Genomic DNA, 19,331 nt, shown 5'->3' with positions numbered 1-19,331 from the left:
TGGAATCACCAAAAAGATGAGGATTTGCTCCTCTCTACTTTGTAACAGGAAGAAGAAAGAACCTGACTCTGTCTTATGCACACGCTATTTGAAATTAAATGTTCTTTTAAAGGCTGAGTAGAGTATCTACTAATATATTTTTAAAACATCCCCTAAAATCTATGGTCTGTCTCGTCTTTTATGAAACTTCATGGGGCATCTTCATTATACACTTAGGTGTAAAAGCATGAGAAAAATATTGGTGCACTGTAGGATCGGATCCAAAATTAACACACTGTTGCTTGAAATGTTTGTAACAGCTCTCTCTCTAAGCAGTGGGAATATTTTCAATACCATATGCTACTAACATCAGGATGTGGCAAGTTTATGAAGGCACCTCCTGCATGTAGTAGAAGAAGAAGCTGTTCCTTATTAATTCTGAGAACAGAGTGAATGTTTGCAAGTGGAAAATATAAACTGGGACAGGAAATCTGTAGTTTTCTTTCTTTATGGCAGCTAGACACCAACACGAGAGCACCTTAGAAATGAATGATTCCAATGCTTATGATTTCAAAAATAAAAAACCAGGGAAAATTATGCAATACATTTGAAAATATATTCTGGAAGATGGTCTCTGCACTGCTTCATTTCAGAATTATGCTGAAGAGCTATTTATTACATTCCTAGGGGGCAATACACTGTCTCCCATGGCTACAGTCCTGACTTAGAGACCGAAAATTTGTAAGTTTATGGTGCCGATCACTGAGCCCTGCATGTGGTTTAGAGTTACAGAGCAGCAGGAAACTAACACGAGTGAGTTTGTTTATTTGGTGGAGATGGAAATATTTATGTGCTGTTCTGCTAGCTGGAGAGTCAAACTACAGTTTGCATGGGGATGCTGGAAGCTGAATCCAGGAGCACACTGCCGCAGACACCACAGGTGAGAAACGTGAGGACCCATACACAACTGTCGGAACCTGTGGTTTGCACAGAGCATGCCGTACAGTATCTGTAGGTCTAGAGCGAAGGAGCAGTATTTCACAACACACCTTTCAAACTCTGCCACAGGGGTCTGCCACCTTCTAGCTGACAGACTGCATATCACAGTTCCCATATAATTAAGCTCCAGGGGAGCACTAAACACTGTGAAGCAACTGACATCTTTTCTTCTATTTTTTTTATTTCCTTTTTTTGCATTTATTCCAGACTCTTCATTTGAGAGGGAGTGGTATAAAGCAGCAGTGAGGAGCTGCCAGAATACAAAAGACCAGCTCTTCCTGGCATTTAAACCCCCTTTGCAGCTTACATGAGTCAGTGCTGATATCCTGTGATTGATCAGATGACTTTTTAGTATCACAAAGAGTCCCTTTTGCCCAACAGTTCATGGCCCAGCTGATGAAGGAAAGATACTAGCAGGTTTCGGTTGCTATTTGTATCCACTTTGGCTCCAGGCAAATCCTAATTATCCTTAGAATTAAGCACAGGCTTCTGAGCAAATGTACAGCTACCTCAGCAGGACTTTTTCTTTTGGCAGGCAGTGTGTGTTGTGTCCTACTAGTTTGTCTTCTGCAAGCGGTGTTTGTATTTTCCACCTGTTACTCAAGCTTTCCTAAATTCTTGGATTGATGTAAGTCTAGCAGGTTAGCACAGGGAAGGAACTGAGATCCTGTTTCTCATAGATATCTACTGCAGCTGATTTTTGCATTAGTGGCATCTTTCTCTGTCTGCAGACGAGGGAACACCAAGCCCATATTTAAGATACATTTTTGCAGTGCAGTTTATGGAAGACAAACAGAAGTGAGATTACCACCGACCTGTTCCTCACTGAGCATTATGTGTTGTTTGTTAAGAACACAGTGGTGGGAAAAGGTAGTTTGGAGATGCGGAGTTATTTACAAAGAGCATACAAAATCCCATTCACTTCTGCTTTATCAACCCCAAGGGAAATGCTTGGCTGGAGAGAGGTATCTTCTATCAGCCAGGTTTGGGTTCTTGAGCAATTGATTCCCCTGCCTTGATTTTCAGTAAACAAAGGGACATTTACACCCAACAAAGGGACATTGAATCCCCTAGCCCCTTTCACACACTAACTTTCTTCACAAGCTTATACACATGTAAATTTTTAGGCCAGGTCGATAGCCATCTCTCTCTCTCTCTCTCTTTCTCTGTCCTGGAAACAGGGACAGACCCATGATCATGCCGGTTTGCTTTAAGTATTGCGAATATGTAAGTGCAGGTTACTTCTGTTGTCTAGAGTTGCCTCGAGGAACGGACTGGACTGTGGTACAGTCTCAGGACATGCACGGGTACAGGTGTCATCCTGCAGCCTGTGCTCTCTGTATAGATGCAAGCCATGGCTGCAAATGAAAATGAGACTGGGACCTATGCATTATTTATGGTAGAAAGGGTGCATAAGTGAGGTGACTCACAGTGCTAGTCTGTCTTAGCTACATTTTTCATGATTCTTTGCCGTTTTCATTGTGCTGTCTCCTTTAAGGAAAGATTCAAGTGTAAGGACTTGTCAACTTCAAAGTCCATGTGCTTTTACCATGTATTTCTGGAAAAAAATCACTGTCTTTATGTGAGCTGAGTCTTTGGAGGTCTATTCACTTAAGGGGATCTGGATTCAAACCCTAATCAGGTCATGAATGAAAATAGAGTAGGTGAGGGGAAGACACTTTAGGATTTAAAATCTTATGCGATCTTTCTTATAACAGGACTTAAACAAATCCTTCTGGATCCTCAGAGGAGTTCTTAGCTTTCACTAGATGTTGACTTAAGTACCTTGAAAGGATCAGCTTTTTCAACATTTTAACCTCTTTCCATCATGAATTAGATGCTGTTTGCTTCCCTCTCCTCCTTTCCTCCCTCCCTCCATCCGTCCTTATTCACAGCACAGAGCTACTGCACAATTTGACAGTCTTTGCACAGAGATCAGAACTGGAATTATGTGAGTATAACAGGTCACAGCTGAGGTGTTCAGGCTGTGGGGGAAGCTTGCACAGCTCCTTATGTACACGATGCCTTCCTTGCTAAAGCTGTTGCTGTTAGTCACCCACTTGGATGAGCAATAAACTCACTGGCAAATTTCGGGCTAAGTAAAAAGAAGCAACTGCGCTGGGACTCTCAACTGGAACAGCAGCGAGCGCAACATCACGTCAATTATAATTGCTCATAACAATGGAATTTAAAAATGGCTCAGCTTCAAATCCTCTGTGTTCAGTCACTACGGGGAAACAGGTTTGCTCAACTTTAAAAGCAAGGCTACAGGAAATGAAGGGTGTCAGAGGTATAAAAACACAAGATTTTGAATGTGTGTGGGCCAGGATGATCAATATATGATACGTGGCAGCTCATTAGAAGTGTGTCAGCAATGATACCTCAAAGTCAGGGAAGGAGCTGAGGAAATGATGCAGCAGCCTTGCTGAGGTACAGAAGGGGAAGGAGGATTCAGATAAACAGAATGTGGGAAAAGGGAAATCTTTAATTTATTCCCTGGGATACTGGAGAAAAATGTGGCAGTGGTGGCACAAGACTGTGAGAACGCTTTGTTGATATGTCAGCTATGTCTCCTAGCTGGCATGTCTGTAAGTGCTAGTACATGATGAGACAAGTACTGTTAATTGCAGTGATATGTAGGAGCCCCGCCGTAGCCCAGGAGACACGTGGTGCCAGGCCCTGTTCAGAGGGAGAAAAACAGAGTAGTCTGTTCCCAAGAGACCTAACCGTGATGCCTTTCTGCCTGAAACGATACATTTGACACATTAAATCACCAAGGTAGGTTTACCTTGGCAGGGCGTTCTTCCCGACGATGTGTTGCTTAGCCTGTATTATCTAATGAGATCATTAGATCAACAATTGGCGTGGCTGGCAAATGACAAAAATGTAGATGAAGAGCTGAAAAATCTGATATGTTTCAGGCCTCCTTAGCATCAGTACAGAGCCAGAAAGAGCCAAGATAGAGACGTATTTCCAGGCCACTGCAGTGAGAGGCATTGCTTCCTTACCTTTGAAGATCTCCAAACATGTGAAAACTGTGTTGCTCCCCCTTCCTTTCTGTAACTGGGAACTTTGTGGAATTGCCAAATAAGAGACATCATGTGTTTCATATGAGCCTTCCAGACTCTTGTCTTTCTCAGATGAGAACCTGACACCACCCCTTGGCTGCAGTGATCGGATTCTTCATGCAGTCTTTTTTGCTGATTCAAGATATTCCTATTGTGGATCAGATGGGGTGAGAGCCACAGCGATGCCCCTTGTGATGGAGGAGAGGCACAGAGGGCACTAGCTCCCCAAGGTGATTGCTTGAGGTTTAAAGAACACGGCCTGCCTTGCCCAGTGCCCTGCTGGAGGCTCACCAGCCCACAGTCCCAGCCAGAATTAGTTGTCTGTGCAGAAGCACAGAAGGCTGCAGCCAAAGTTGTGTCTTTCCTGTGTTCTCCCACTTGGTACATGCCCAGTGCAACCAATTCCCATTTCGAGGTCCTGTTCCCCATAATCCTGGGGTTAACCCTTCCTTCAGAAGAAAACAGAAGGAGCTGTTGTTCATTAGGCAAATCCAGCCACCGGGGCTTACAAATTCATATGTGGAGTTGCTCCCACAGGCCAGAAAGTGTTCCCACCCCTGCTGGAAAGCTCAGCGGGGTCTGACATAGCATCCCTGGAGCATCCGCCCCCTCTCTAAGGCTGCAAAGGACCTGGCTGCCAAGACAGCAGCAGGGGTTATGGGTGCTCAGGAATTGACTGACAAGCAGTCTGAAAACTGTGGGGATCAGCCTGGCAGCCCACAGATAGATCACTTTGCAGCTGTGGGCAAAATTTGATGTTCCTTAGATGCTTTTCTCCTCTTTTCATCTTTTGGTGAAACTAGTCTTTCTTAGCAATCATCTATGAAGAGAGGCTGCAAAATGACATTTCTGTCCAGGCATGTTTCTTGTCTCTAGTACATTGCCTTTGTTTCTAACACCATCCAGAAAGTTAATGGCATATGAAATTGGAACATTAATAATTTTTCTTTTGCTCCGCGCCCAGTGCAAGTAAGAAAAGAGAATGGCATTGTGTGGATGGATTATATGGATCGACCTTTAATTTTGTCTGGTTTGCAGTCTGGTAGCCAGAAGAGCCAGCTTGTTTCTCTTTGGGTAATTATTAAATGCATCTGTTTCTGTATAAAAGAAGTTTCCAGGTCTGCTATGCCCTGAAACCTCTCCTTCTCAGAGCAGCAGCCTCTGGGTAAGGGGAGAATCTGCCTTAGTTAAGGAGACCTGAGCAGCTCCATGCTGCTGGCTCTGTCCTTCTCCCACACCTCAGTGCTGGGCTTTCTGTGGGTGACAGAGCCTCTGCCTGGCTCTCCATATACATTCCCCACCAGGTACCTCCTGCTAGCCTTGGCTAAACTCCCCTGTTCCACTGATGGAGGGCATCCTGCAGTGGAAGCCCAAATCTCGGCCCTAACACATGCACTTGTTTTCAAATGAAGGCAAACCATCTGGGATTTATGTTGTGAGAGTTGTGTACAAATATAACCCTTGTTTTACATTCATATCTTTTTCAGTAAGGCTGAGGAAGTCCTTGTGTGGTTAGTGAGTGTGATTTGCTGAGTTAGGAGGAAAAATAAAAGAAACACTGTCACCTGCTGACTTACTGGCCTCCTTCTGAAAGCAAACAAACAAACAAACCAAAACCCAACAAGCCAACAAGTAAAGCAAGGGTGGTACAGTTCCTGATGGCTGAAGCCCTTTGCAGAAATGCTTGCAGGTATAACATTTTCCTATGTCTGTTCATCCACAGGCATGGAGGAGAGGCATAGGGCAAGGAGAATTAGCCCATCCTTATTAACGTGTACCTGCCAGTGCACACCCGTGGCACCCAATGTGCATGACTGCATCACCTGAGGCTGTTCAGGCCTCTCCATTTCTTTACGTGCTCCCCCTCTCCCTCCGGTTTAGAGTGGGGTTACTTGCTCACTGGTCTGCAGTACTTACTTGTGGGTACAGGAGTCTCTTCTGTTCTCTAAAGCATGAGTAATAATAGGGAAAATTAATACCAAGAGAAGTTCCTCAGGGTGCTGATCATGCCGTTTAGGAATACACCACTTCTTGAGATGCAGGCTTAGCCTTCGAATGCAGAGAAGGCAAGAGACAGTGATAATGTAGTCACAGAGCTGAGAAGAAACCAAGGGTCAGCTATTAGGGACTAATACAGTGAAGCCCTCTCAACTGGCTAATGAGGTCCATGGCTTATAGTGTTTAAGTAGGTGGAATTTTAATCATTTCATTCCTGGTCACAGCCCCTGCATTGCATCCTTGACCTTTTCTACTTTTTTTCTATTCTCTTTTCTATTGTTGTGTTTCAGTGCATCTTGAAATGCAGCTCAATTAATTTGGTGAAAATTGGAATAAAGTAAAATTTATGGTTTTATAAAGTAGCCAATTTGACACATAATAAGCAGCTAGCTTGTCAGGCTTAACAATAAAATGTTGTTAAGACATCAGCATGGAAGAAGAGACTGTGTATTAAGTTTCTGACAGCTGGATTCATGTTTACAGCTTTCAGAAACCAAACAGCTTTATAAAAAGCATTTTAATTTCTGTAGAACAAAGAAATATTACTTCAGTGCTCATCTACACCAACAAAGAATGATTTTCAATGCTTTGTCTCAATATCTTAAAAAACATTTTCTTTGCTTTCAAGAAAGTACTAGATTTTTTAATAAACATTATGCTAGACAGAGCTACTAGAAGACCAATAAAAAAAGAAGTTTTCTAGAGCTGAGCTAAATTTCTTAAAGTTATGAATTTATTAAAATCTAAAAATTGCATTCCTGGTCCTGAAATTATTCACAGTGTGACGCTAATTCACTGAAAACCTTAGCTGCAAAACCTTTGGTGGCTGAGTTACAATGGTGATGATGGTGTGATTATGTCCCAATTTTACCTGATTTCTTAGTGTTTGGAGCATTTGCCCAGGACTGAGGAAACCTCTGGCTGAGGGAGATTAAACCCAAATACGTAAGACCACTATGCTGGGGTGGAGTTTCTCCAGTACCTACCACTGATCCTGTTCTCCTCTGAGTAAACTAGCTGTAAACTAGCTTCCTCTATGTAAACTAGCCCCCTAAGAGAGGGACAAACCTGCTGATGAGGTTCAGAGGGTCCCCTCTCTGCTGATGAGGGTTGTGGTATCAATATATAAGGTGCAAAAAATAATAGGAAGCGTTATGGAGGGACTTATCTCAAAATGCTCCCTAGCCCATCACCTCAGGTACTTGCCTGGGCTGGAGTAGGCCCAGGACAGAGTTCACTTTCTGCCAGGCTCCCAGTGGTTCCACTTTAATTGCCCATACAGTTAATTGTGGGTACAAGCTGGAACAGTCTGTTCCCACTGTGGCTGATGCTCTGGTAAATAATGATCTGGGAAGTGGCAATGGGGGTTTAGTTCTCTCTGGCACAAGGGGGAAACGAACCTAAAACTCACAACTTGGGCAATTTCCCCAAGCACTGAGCATCCCTACTAATATTTTGTAGTTCATTGCTAAGGTGTAGCAGAAACTCAGCTTTGATTTTGTTTCTTTTTCTTATGAGTACCCTCAAATGGAATATACCAATTTGTGTTGCATGGAAGGTCTCATGTCAAATATACAATATTTTTACATGCCTGTAAAATCCTGTGATTTGGATTTGATGGATTTGAAGGAACCTGTCTCATCCTTTTTGAAGATGATGAGACTGACACATTTAATTCAGTTTGATCTGGACCAATGGCTTCAAATTATTATGGCTCAGATATTGAACACTGCAAATTCGCTCTGTCATAGGACCATATCAGTTCTCTTCTATCCATTTAGCAGAATAGAAATGTTAGAGCCTGCCAAGTCCATTACTGATTTGGAGATACTCTTGTGTTTTCAGCCAGTAATTTTTGTAGAGGGGTGCAATGTTGCACTGACACTGGCATTTACACATGGATTGTGGAATCCTGCATCTTAGTTGAAGAGTATAAACTACCAACACCTGCCCAAATTGGGTGTTTCCTGGGTAATCAAGCAATTTTCATATAAGTCATTTTGCAATACTAGTATTTTCAGCACTGTAGACAAATGCTATGTGAGAGACAGGACTCTTTAATTTAGCAGAGAGCAGTAGTGGGTGAGATTTTCTGTGAATTGCATGTACAGTGTGATTATATGTAGTGGATCCCATTTTTCAATTAGTTTTTCAAAGACTGAATGAAAAGTTGTCATCATTATTTTGATTAACTACATAAATATTTATTCTACTCCAATTAAAAGAACAACTCAACTACAGTATGTTTGCCTGGGTTGATTTTTATTATTTCTGCTCAAATGCTTTCTGGAGGAACCATAAATATCAGCGTTCCTTTCTTTCTCCTTCTTTATCCCTATTCAATCTCTTCCTAACACCATTGCTCTGCACGTTGTACATTGTAGCTCATCACAGTGAATCTCAGCTGTAGGAGATGAAGAAAAGATTACTGTGCCTTTTAAATCTGGGCATAGTAGGCATTTTAGCTATTGCAGTTTTCTGGGGTGCTTACAGGAATATTTTTTTTTAATAAACAGTTGTATTATCCTAAGTGTATGGATGTTGTACTAAACTTTGGCTCCTTCTTTTAACAGGCTGTGAAAGAAGAGACCTCTTTTGTAAACCCCAGTAAGACCTCCAGCCTGCAGGACCCTAATGTAAGGTCTGTTGCTTCTTGTCCGTAGGGAAAACATCAAATAAATGCGTGATATATTGAGGCATTTTCCAAACACTGTCTCAAACAGGTGTTACAGGTCAGTTTGCTCATCCCCAAGTTGCTGTGTAAAGTTCACCAAGCAATGACCTGAGGACAAGGTGTCTGTCAGAAGGGTGCTTATTTTATACACGTATATCAGATATAGTTGAATAATTAATAAAAGCTCAATGTTAAAAATCAGACCGAATATATATACTTAAACAATTGATAAAAGCTCAAGGTAAAAAATCAGGTCTAGTGACAAACTTAGAAAAGCTTATATAAAAATAGGTCAGTTTTCATAACTTTTGTATCAGAAACATGCTAGGTGTCCAAACTGGAATGTCCTTGGTTTTGTGTTTTTCTGATCTGTGCAAGTTTGGTTTGTTGTGGGGTTTTGGTTTTTTTTTTTCAGAAGAAAAGGCATTTGATATACAGCCTTCCAAAAAATGGCTCATTTGCAGGCAGTAGTGACTACTTTGGATTGTACTTTTATTCTGTTGATAGTGCATAGTAGTCTTCCTTTTTTGGGGTGGTCATTTTGAAGAGGCATATTAATTGTAAACATTATTTGCATGGCACAGTATTCTGTCTTTCCGTAGTTGATTAGAAAGGAGGTTACAGCACGGGTATCTGGAAATTGCCTGCCTCTGTACGTATGGTAGTGCCATCACTTTGGACATCTTTAGTGTCCAAATCTGAGAGGAGAGTTTGATGAAAAAAAATTATGGATTTAAAGCATGGCAATCACACTGGCTGTTAATCAGCTAATTATGCTAGTGTATATGCTATATTTATGTTTATATGTATGTAATATACACATGTACTAGGGCACTAGTCATCTCAAGATTTTAGTTTATAACTTTCTGGTGGTGACTCTTGCAACTGAAAGCAGACATTTAAGTGTCTCATAGAAAAGGCTGGATGAGGGGGGTAATGAATTATGTTTGACAAATTAAATCATTCTGAGCTCAAAAAGAAACACTTATAGTTGTGAAAATTTGTCAACCTTTTTTTCAAATGTGTATCTGTCCTGTAAGGTGATAAATCAGCAATAGTCTTCAAAAAACATTGCATTCAAAAATTCCTGTCTGATCAGGTTGGACTAGCAGAGCTGCTACATTTGCTTAGTGAAAGCAGCTACCTAGAGAAGAACAGCAAGGATGGTTGGTGGTGGTGAGGCAGGAGGAGATGTGAGAGGCGATGCTATTGCTTTCCATGGCAGTCCCTGGCTTGCCTGCAGTACAGCTGTGATTCCCAGTTCCCCACACGTCTCTCATCTTGGGATACCCTGCAGAGCTGTAACTTCCAGCCTGGCAGGCTGTGATTTTCCCATTGGTTTGTCCAAGGGGCTGCAAAGTCTACCTGATATTTAGAATCACCCACTTTTCTCCTGTGCCATTGCCCTTTTGAGACATCTACACAACTTTCTTAGGACCACTGAGAAAATTCATCCTGTATGCTACACAGTGACCTATTTCTTTGTTTAATAGAAATAGGTTTCATGTATTGTCTTTGCCACAACACCCTTTGCTGGGTTGCTGTCACTTCCAGAAGCAGTTCAGGAGGACCTGCTTTGTAAACCCCTGTGTAATTTGGAACGTGGCTAAAGACTTGTTTTCCTTACTCACCTTTGCTGAACTTCTGGATAACATCTGTAGAAAAGCGTTTCTATTTCACATTTTGTAATAGATTCTCTCCTTCTTCATCATGCTGAGCTGTAAATGAGTTGTGTGCTTTGTGAGGTGAGGTACTGTTCAGCATGTGTGAGGATGGCAACCTGGCTGCAAAGCTAATTTTAATGTTTTCTTTTGCACACATCCAAGCTTATAAACTCATAAAAGCCACTTTGGAGTTCTCAGTATGCAGCAGTCTGGTGTATATTTGTCTAATATTTATTTTTATCTGGTTTATGTCAAGCTTTGTTTCCTCTGTAGTCAGTTGTGCCAAATTAAATGGTATTGTTTTATTGCTTTGTGTCTGTGTCCTGGAGGTGCAAATATACAAGTAATCAATGCTCAGGGATAGACCAATTGTAACAGCCTGCATTCAAAACTCAGAGAGTAATGCAAAATAAATTCAGTGTCCAACCAATTCTCTTTCTCCTTCAAGTGGCTTCCCTTTCTGCAGAGACATACGCTTCCTTGCAGACAGCCAGCACGTGACCTATTTGCCAATAGCATCCTCTGTAACCTCTATTTTCTGGGCTTGGGTGGACACAAATGAGCCTTTGCTCTACTAGGAGTTGCACCTGAATAGAGTCAAGGGTTAGTTCATACTGGTCAGACAAGTCACCTGGGAGTTTTTCTCTTCTTTAGGTGAGAAATACACAAGTATCCTTTGTGAAAAAGCCCTCCCTGTGGAATGTATTTTTTATTCCTGCAAGGACCCATGCAGACATTCCTGTAGATAACACCTGTGTGAACGTTTGAGGGATGTTTGTTTCCTGAAATATCTTGCCAGTTGAAACCAGTATCTGTCACAGCTATTTAACAATACTCCACTCTTTTCATGCAAGGGATTTATAGCAGGGACAGTGACTTCATGTATTTGATTACTGATGACTGTACAATGCACTAGCAAAATGCCCTTTTTTTTCCAAACCCAGGACATTGGGAAATTTGTTCAGGCTAGCTAGTAAGCAAACATATGCAGTTTTGATCATTAACTGAAGCATGAATTGTTCATACAAATAGGGAAATAGAAGGTGAGGAAGGAGGGCAGTAGTGCTCATTTGATTAAAGAACTGTGCTCCTTTTGCTACCATTTTGTCTGCTCGTCCATTGCCACTCTGAAGATTACACTTCTAATGAATTAACTGCTTGGATATGGCCTGTAATCCCCCTGAGCAATTATTTTAGCATCTGCCACGGCAGACTCAATTTGGCTAACAATTGCTATAGCTCTTTGTAGAATTAGTTCTGGTTCAACTAGTAATTACTCATAGGTATGTGTGGTACAGCCACTTTTGCTACAAGCGGGTCTCCAGTCCTTTTGTTGGGCATGGCCTCAGAATGGTGTATAATGTTGTGCTTATGCAAAGTCATCGTGTATCAGTCAATTTATTCACCTGTTTTCTGTGTCTGTTGGCAAACTGTAGATCCTTCTGTATCTAAGTCATTTTAAATAGGGGGGGGAAAAACACAGCTGAAGCAGAAATTGCACTATTTTGTCAGCTTTCAGGAGGGGAAAGCCTGTGAAATTTGCTCTGTCATTTGGTGCACAGGCTGGAAGTGCAAAGTTTGTCTCCTGATCTTCCTGTTAATAGCTAACCTGTACACATCAGATTAAGCTGCAGGAGGATGTGGTACCACAGAAGAGTACAGTCCTCTCTCCTCCCTGCTTTTGGAGAGCAGTACTGTGTGTCTCTATAGCTTCCCCTCCTCTGGATAGGATTTTTTTTCTCCCAGACTGTTTCAAGTGCTGGTTCCCACATTCAGTGAGGAAAAAGCTGGTGACTCAGTCAACCCAATACATGCTGCAGTGTCCTAGCTTACACTCTCCTTATTCCACAATTAAGACTGACATAGTGCACTGTGAACTGGGACACAGCCATACGTTCCCCTTGCTGACCCTGCTGCTTTGCTGATAACCCCAAGCAGGGCAGCAGATCTGGACAGTGGCAGTAGGCAAGTGGTATGGTTACCTCAGCTGGATCCATTTGGGCTGCACATGACAGAGCTCTCAGCTGAACAAAGTCAAATGAAAGTAGCTAATGGGAGGAGAATTTCAAAAGCCAGTTAAGTAGGAGAGCCATGCGTTATCTTGATAAGACATGGAAGTCCTACGAAGAAGAGTTCAACATGTCTTTATTACGGCTCTGTTGTAAGACTCCCAAGCACACGTTTTCATCAACATCCAAATAATATGTACAGAGAAGTACAGCCCAGCTATATAGCTGGGGCTTAAGCATTTTGGACAAGGCAGAACATAATATTGGTTTATGGAAGAAGAAACACCTGAAAAAATGTGTTATTCATGTATTTGCATTATTTTGCTTTTTATACTGCCTGTATCGAATCAAGAAGAGATACAGTTAGTTTGCAGTTACCACCTTGCATAGTGAGGCACGCTTTGTTAAGGCACGTAGAAAAAATGCGTTTGTGTGAACATTGGTCTCTTTTGGAATTTGCAATGCCAGACATTTTGCCATGATTTTTAATGGTACTTCTTTTGCAATGTCTTTTGGGCCCAAGTCTGCAAGGGAGGCAGTGGTAATATCAGTCCTTTTTATGACCAACAAGAGGAATTTATCTTCCACTAGAGCTAGAAAAGCCTTTCTAATAGAACATTTTCTTCTTTAGTGTTGTTAGAGGAGCACCTGTCATGGTGCCGAATGGGTCAGACGGCATTATGAGGAAGTAACAGAGGTATTTCCCTGTCTGTTAGAAACTTCCTTACACCCAGGTATCTGGTGTCCAGATGGAAGTGTCAAGGGAGAAATGTTCAGGAGGAATTTGCTGATTAGATACCTAATTTAGTTCAGGTTTGAGATTACTGCATGTTCTTCTGTATAGTTTTGGTAAGGCTCTCATCACCTGCCTCCAGCTGGGATTTTTTTATTTGATTCTTTTAATCTTGAGAGATCAGGGTTCAGGCTGTCTGCCAGAACATTTGTATAATGAAGGAAATATAAAATATTGTAGGCAATATAAAAATGAAAATTGTAGTCACCCAATTTCTTATCACCTCTGGTCACACCCTCCTCTTCATCGAGGCCCGGCCCATCTAGTGATCAGGAATGCAGAGGTTTCTCTCCTGCAGCGTATCAAGTGAATGTGAATCACTTAGTCAGCTCTTCACCTTTTTATAAACCTCACACATTTCTTAGTAAAGGGATGGGCTGCTAGAAAGATAATCTCTTCAACTTTCTTTCCAGAAATTTCCCACCTAATTGCCAGTCTGCTTCCTTTGTTAAATGTACTAAATATATGGCTAACCACAGAACCCCATCAAGAGAATTCCTTCCATTATTACTCTCCTTATTCAAAGCTTTGCCAGACAGAAGCACCATCTGTAAAACTTCTCCACTGCCTATACATGAACCTCTCCTGAAAACTCTTTGAAGTATATATGTTTTCTCTCTGGCTATGACCACCTGGGTAAGCCTATAGTGTGTATATATGTGTGCGCATGTGCACACAGATTCACACACACAGAGTTTAGCTATATTTAACATAAAGGTCTACACATTTCTTATTTTATTCTCTTCTTCAAATACGGCTGAATGTAATCCCTGGTATAACTCTGCTGCAATGGCTTCAGGAATTCCAGTTTGTGAAGAATTAGACCAAATTAGTACATATGTCAGGAACTGCTAATACTTTGGAACCAGAGAAAATACTGGTTGTCCTCAGGCATAGCCTGTTTGCCAAGCCAACTTTCATCCTGGGACAAATCAGGCAGTGGAAATGTTAGCAAAAATGCCTAAAGTTAAAGAAAGTTTGGTAAGCAACTGAAATAAAATTTGTAAGACAGGAATTACCTGTCAATTATTGGGATTCGCTGATAATGTACTTTTTTCTTCATGGTCACTTGGAGGTCAGGAAAGTTTAGACATGATGCATGTCTGATTCAGGTGATCTGCCTGAAGGTCTTCAAGAGCTGGTACATGTAAACCCTAACACCTTCTTCATCTGCTAAATATTAGTCTTCATTTTGTGAGTCGCTGCTTACTGTTACACACACAAGACTATCCAGTAGTTAAAATAGATGCACTCTTTTGAGGTTATGTTTTGGAAAATTGAAATAGTAATTTACATTGCTTCTGAGAAATTTTAGTTATTTATCATAGAATTATAGAACTGTTAATTGGAAGGGACATCTGGAGGTCATCTAGTCCAGCCTCCTGCTCAAAGCAGGACTGTCACCAACACTAAATAAGGTCAGCCATAGCTTTGTCTAGCTGAATTTTGAAAACCTCCAAGGATGGAGATTATACAGCCTATTATGCAAAATACTGATCAAATATGTAAATGCAAGTTCCTGCACTTCTGAGGCAGGTGCCCAAGTGTTGTCAGTCAAGAGTCCTCTTCAACTGAAGCCCTCAAATTGTTTGGTCAGCTATTACTGTTCTTGTCACTGTTGCCACTTGTTGCTGTGCACCATGTGGCACATTTATGGACAGCAATATTTATTTTCTGTTATAACATGCTTTTGGATTGTTACCAACTTTGGCATGCTTTACATCCCACATGGTTCAGGTTTTGTCTGCAGATTGCTTTCTGTTTAGACCAACTGCTGCATCACCCTTTGTTGATCCTTGTTATCCAAATTATCTCATCTTTCATAGGATTGCAAATAGCAATATTCTTCTTACGTGGGAGTAGGTATAAGCACCAGCTGGTGCTTTGTGCATTCATTTATTCTAATTTTCTTTGTAAATCTTCCCATCCAAAACCAAATTACGCCATTACATTAAGACTAATTACATTAGGAGCTGCTCAACACGTAACGTAAAATTAAATGTTACCGCACAAAGCCTGATGATGCTGCACGCCAGAAAAGAAGGGTGGAAAATATTAAATTATATCAAGTTATACAGGGTACAGATGAATCAGGAGGCACTCTTCTGAATGCCCAATGCAGAGTAAGCTTTGCTCATACAAATTGTCAGAATGTAATTCCCCAGCTGTGGCTCCTGCATCTGATGTACACTAGGCTTTGAGTTTGGCTGCCTTTCAATTTATGTGAATATGTCCTACATGTTTTCTGACCGAAGTGATGATACTTCTTACATATAACTTTCATGTATCATCAAGGGTGGAATGTCACTCAAAGTAATGTCTGCATTCTTGTGCTTTTCCCTTTCCTTTCTCACCTGCACAGACTATATTAACATTTGAATTATCATCTCTTGGTATCTGAGCTAACATCCTGCTGAAGTACCTGGTACAGTGTGAATCTGAACCAGTTTTTTCAGAGAACTTTGGCTCTCTGCAGGTGCTCTCAGGATATGACCATATGAGCAAGGTGCAAAGCATACTGATGTTTGCCTAATCTGTACACGTGTTGGATATTAACACCTCAGTATCTTCCAGTGAATGTCAGGGTAACTTTCCAACAGCATGTAGGCATGTGCACAGGGAGTTTGTTCTAGCTTATCCAACAATGTGTACTCTGCGCTCTGACTTTTTCTATCAGTGACATTGACTTAGGACTCTTTGGAATCATAAGTAAGACAACTTTTTTTAAGAAAAAAAACAACTTTCCTTTTTTTGTAAGGAAAGCTAGGGTTCTGGAGTGGTAGTAGTGTTCTCAGAGAAGTGGAATTTATTCTACAGCTGCTTATCAGCTGCTCAAGACTTCAAGGAACATGAACTGATTTTTATTTAGAAATTTCAATTGATAGAGACAGCTGTGGCCCACACAGCTCTCTTGGACACTGTATCTAACAGCAGTTCTTACAAAGACCGCAAACTGACACCAGGTCTTAAAGTCTGGGACCTTAACCATGAACAGTTTCTCAGTAGGTAGTTTCTAAGCTTCACAGAGCTGAAGTTTTGGACCAGCCATCCAGCAAGAGCTGTGGTCCACGTTGACATTTGGAGGCTAAGAATAGGCACGTCACCTGGATGATTATGGACAGCTTGTTTCCTCAAGTCAAAACCTTCAGTTCCCTAGAAAAACAGACATATACAAAAGAACTTTTAGGCAGGTCAGAATTTAAGCTGATCAAAAATTAGGTGCTTGGTTTTACCTGACATGAACTTCAGTGACTCCAAGCAGGTTGTGTTTTCTTAGAATCAGAATGGACTTAACTCTATGAGGCAGAGTCTGAAACAACATTTAAATATCTCCTTCTAAAATGTATTGTGAAATATTCTAGGAAAACTAAAAGCATTATCTATGTTGACTTCCTTCTAACAAATATTAATTGCTTTTAAAAAGCTGCTTTTTCATTCAATCTTCATCATCAAAAATAAAAAACATTCATTCTCCAACTGAAAAATTTCAACCAGAGTTTCCAACAATAAAGTGAATAGCTAAATACACGTCAGCCTGGCCTCAATCCAGTGGACACATTAATGGATCTGCTACTCTGGCTTTTTACAGGAACCTCACCCAGTAATTTCTGCATCAAAGTCATAACTTCAAGCTGAACTCTTACATAGCCTTTGCATGCCAGTCTGCATTAAAGATTGCAGATAGGACACCTAGGTATGTTCTTTGACTTCATTTAGAGCATTAAAGACCTCTTTGACTTATTGCCTGAAGTCAGATGCTGATGAATTGTTTGTAATTGTATTCTTAATCTCTGAGCTACAGAGAAAGGAGCAGTACTCAGACCTTTCAGATGAGGTTAAGTTGATGAAATACCCCACCCGAGGTGCATTTCTTTGGCCATGTCCCTTACACTGTGCCTAGGCTCTTTGGAAACCACAGCATTTATAACGGCTGTCTTGGTTGCCATATGGAGAGGTAGGATTTGTAGCTCAGTTTGACCTTAGATAGTGGGTGTTGACCTGCAACATTACTCTGAGCTGGGGGAAAAGAACAGTTTCTGTATCATCATTATGTATCTGTTGGACCATAGGAGCACCACATTTTCATCTAGACTGCAGACACATTTTCATTACAAGGACAAGGGAGGGGAGGGAATTTCTTCCTTTAAAAGAAACAGAACTCAAGTGAGGAGGGTAAGGAAAGCCCACAAGCTATTTTTGGATTTGGCTGCTGCTCTGTAGCAAAGACTTTTGTTGTACATCCGCAATCTATATTAAAAAAAAGGGGGGGGGGGGGGGGGGGGGGGGCGGGAGGAAGACAAAAAAACCCTTTATTCAGAAAGTTTGATGCTAGCAATAGCTTTCAAATGTCTAAATAATGTTCTGGAGAGCTAACCTGTCTTCTGAGACAAGCTACCTTATCAGAGTGAAAAAGCACGTATTATTGTTTCTTAACTTCATATGGCCATAACTTTGGAAAAGAAATAAGCATGAAACCCTCAGAGCACAGACTGAGAAAAGATTTATGTGGTTGTGTGTGTTTGTTTATCGTGTTAGGCTATGTCTTTGATATACAAGAGAATGTATCTGTCAAATATTTTTCCTGTTCTTTCCTTTCTTCCTTGCTTTTCCTTCCCAAGATTTCACTACCATATTCTCACTCAAAGGGAGTTCTGAAGCCAAAAATCAGGCAGTGGGTTTTTTTTTTTCCCCATGAGTCAGCACCTGAAGGCAGGTCAACCTCCATGCAGATGGCCGTATCCTTGTAAATCATGGAGCTTTTAGCCTCTACCTCTTGGCTTATTCTGGGAGGATGGAGGGAGAGAGATTGTTCCAGATGGCAAAAAAGGCACAAACAGCAGCAAAGAGGATAAAACCTGTTAAAGACAAATGCAGGAAGCGGGTTCTCCCAGCAGACTTTTGTGGTTTTAAAATTCTGAACTGGATCCTCCAGGGAAAAAGAAGTTATTTTATCCCTTTCAGCTTACTAGGTGCACAATTGTTTGGTCCCACGTGGCCCATTTGCCACGTTTCAAACAAGTACAGAGGTCTGCTCGGAGCCAGCTTAGCAGGGAACGAGGAAGGCATGTCAGGCTGTGGAAGCCATGGTGCGCAAAGGGGCAGTGCAGGCAGCAGCATAGCCCCAGCCCTGCAAACTAGTCTCCCCATTACGACTGAGCCAGGGTGGCATGGGACCCCCCAAGTCCCTCGGCACGAGCACCTACATCATGTCCCCAGGGAAGATTCAAGCTAAATAGGTGAACATCTGCGGTCACTTGAAATGTTCCACAATGCATGTTTTTTTGTGAGCAGTTTTGGTTTCAGTAGCCCTGTTGGCTGCTACCCTGAGAACCAAACAAATTTCATAGAAATCATAGAATCATAGAATCATTTAGGTTGGAAAAGACCTTTAAGATCATCCAGTCCAACCATTAACCCACACTACCAAGTCTACTCTAAGCCAATCAAGGGTAGACTAGACTAAACCATGTCCCCAAGTGCCACATCTACCCGTTTTTTGAACACTTCCAGGGATGGTGACACCACCACCTCTCTGGGCAGCCTGTTCCAATGTTCTTGGGTTTGGGGGGATCTCTCTCTAGGACTTGTTTATGTTTCTGTGCAGGCTTATGAAATGGGGTGAGGCTGGTTCAGTGTAGCGTGCTGGCTGCTGCTCAGGAGTGTGCTGGGTCTCTCGGTGCACAGGCAGTTTCTGATGACCTGCCACTGCATGCTGACATTCGTGGTTGTTATTGTCATTCTCACCAGGAAGTGACAGATTTTTATGTCAGGTGCCAGGTCATTAAGTAACTCTGTCTTGGTTCAGTACCTTCATTTTTATGCTGTGGTGGTTGGATACTGTTACAGGAAAAAGGTTTCTTATGAATTAATGACATTGAAACAGAACCTTACAAAGGAACTGTAATACACTGCACGACTGCACATTTTCTTTTTCTTTTTCTGTTTTAAGTCTGAGTCCTGCTGATCCTTCAACACTTCAGGTTTTGTTCAAGTTCACATACTACATGTAGGACTATAAACTACAAATGGTGATATCTGCACGTAATGACTCTATTTAAATAGCCAAAATAATTACAAGGCTTTTATTCAAGAATCATATCTTTCCATATAAGATAATATATTCTGGCTGTAGAATTCAAAAGATAA

The 19,331-nt window shown here is 41.4% G+C and overlaps 1 protein-coding gene across 1 annotated transcript in view; it reads left to right on the top strand.

Moving 5' to 3' along the window:
- Positions 1-19,331, top strand: part of EPB41L4B (erythrocyte membrane protein band 4.1 like 4B) — a 179,951-nt gene that overhangs the window by 125,529 nt on the left and 35,091 nt on the right. The window contains exon 19 of the mRNA XM_075705285.1: positions 8,618-8,685. Coding sequence (XP_075561400.1) covers positions 8,618-8,685 — 68 coding nt within the window. The remainder of the gene's footprint in view (positions 1-8,617; positions 8,686-19,331) is intronic.

The sequence above is a fragment of the Pelecanus crispus genome, chromosome 2, assembly GCF_030463565.1.
Source record: "Pelecanus crispus isolate bPelCri1 chromosome 2, bPelCri1.pri, whole genome shotgun sequence".
Classification (NCBI taxonomy): domain Eukaryota; kingdom Metazoa; phylum Chordata; class Aves; order Pelecaniformes; family Pelecanidae; genus Pelecanus; species Pelecanus crispus.
The sequence above is the reverse complement of the archived record's forward strand: the minus strand, read 5'-3'. Positions and strand labels throughout refer to the sequence as shown.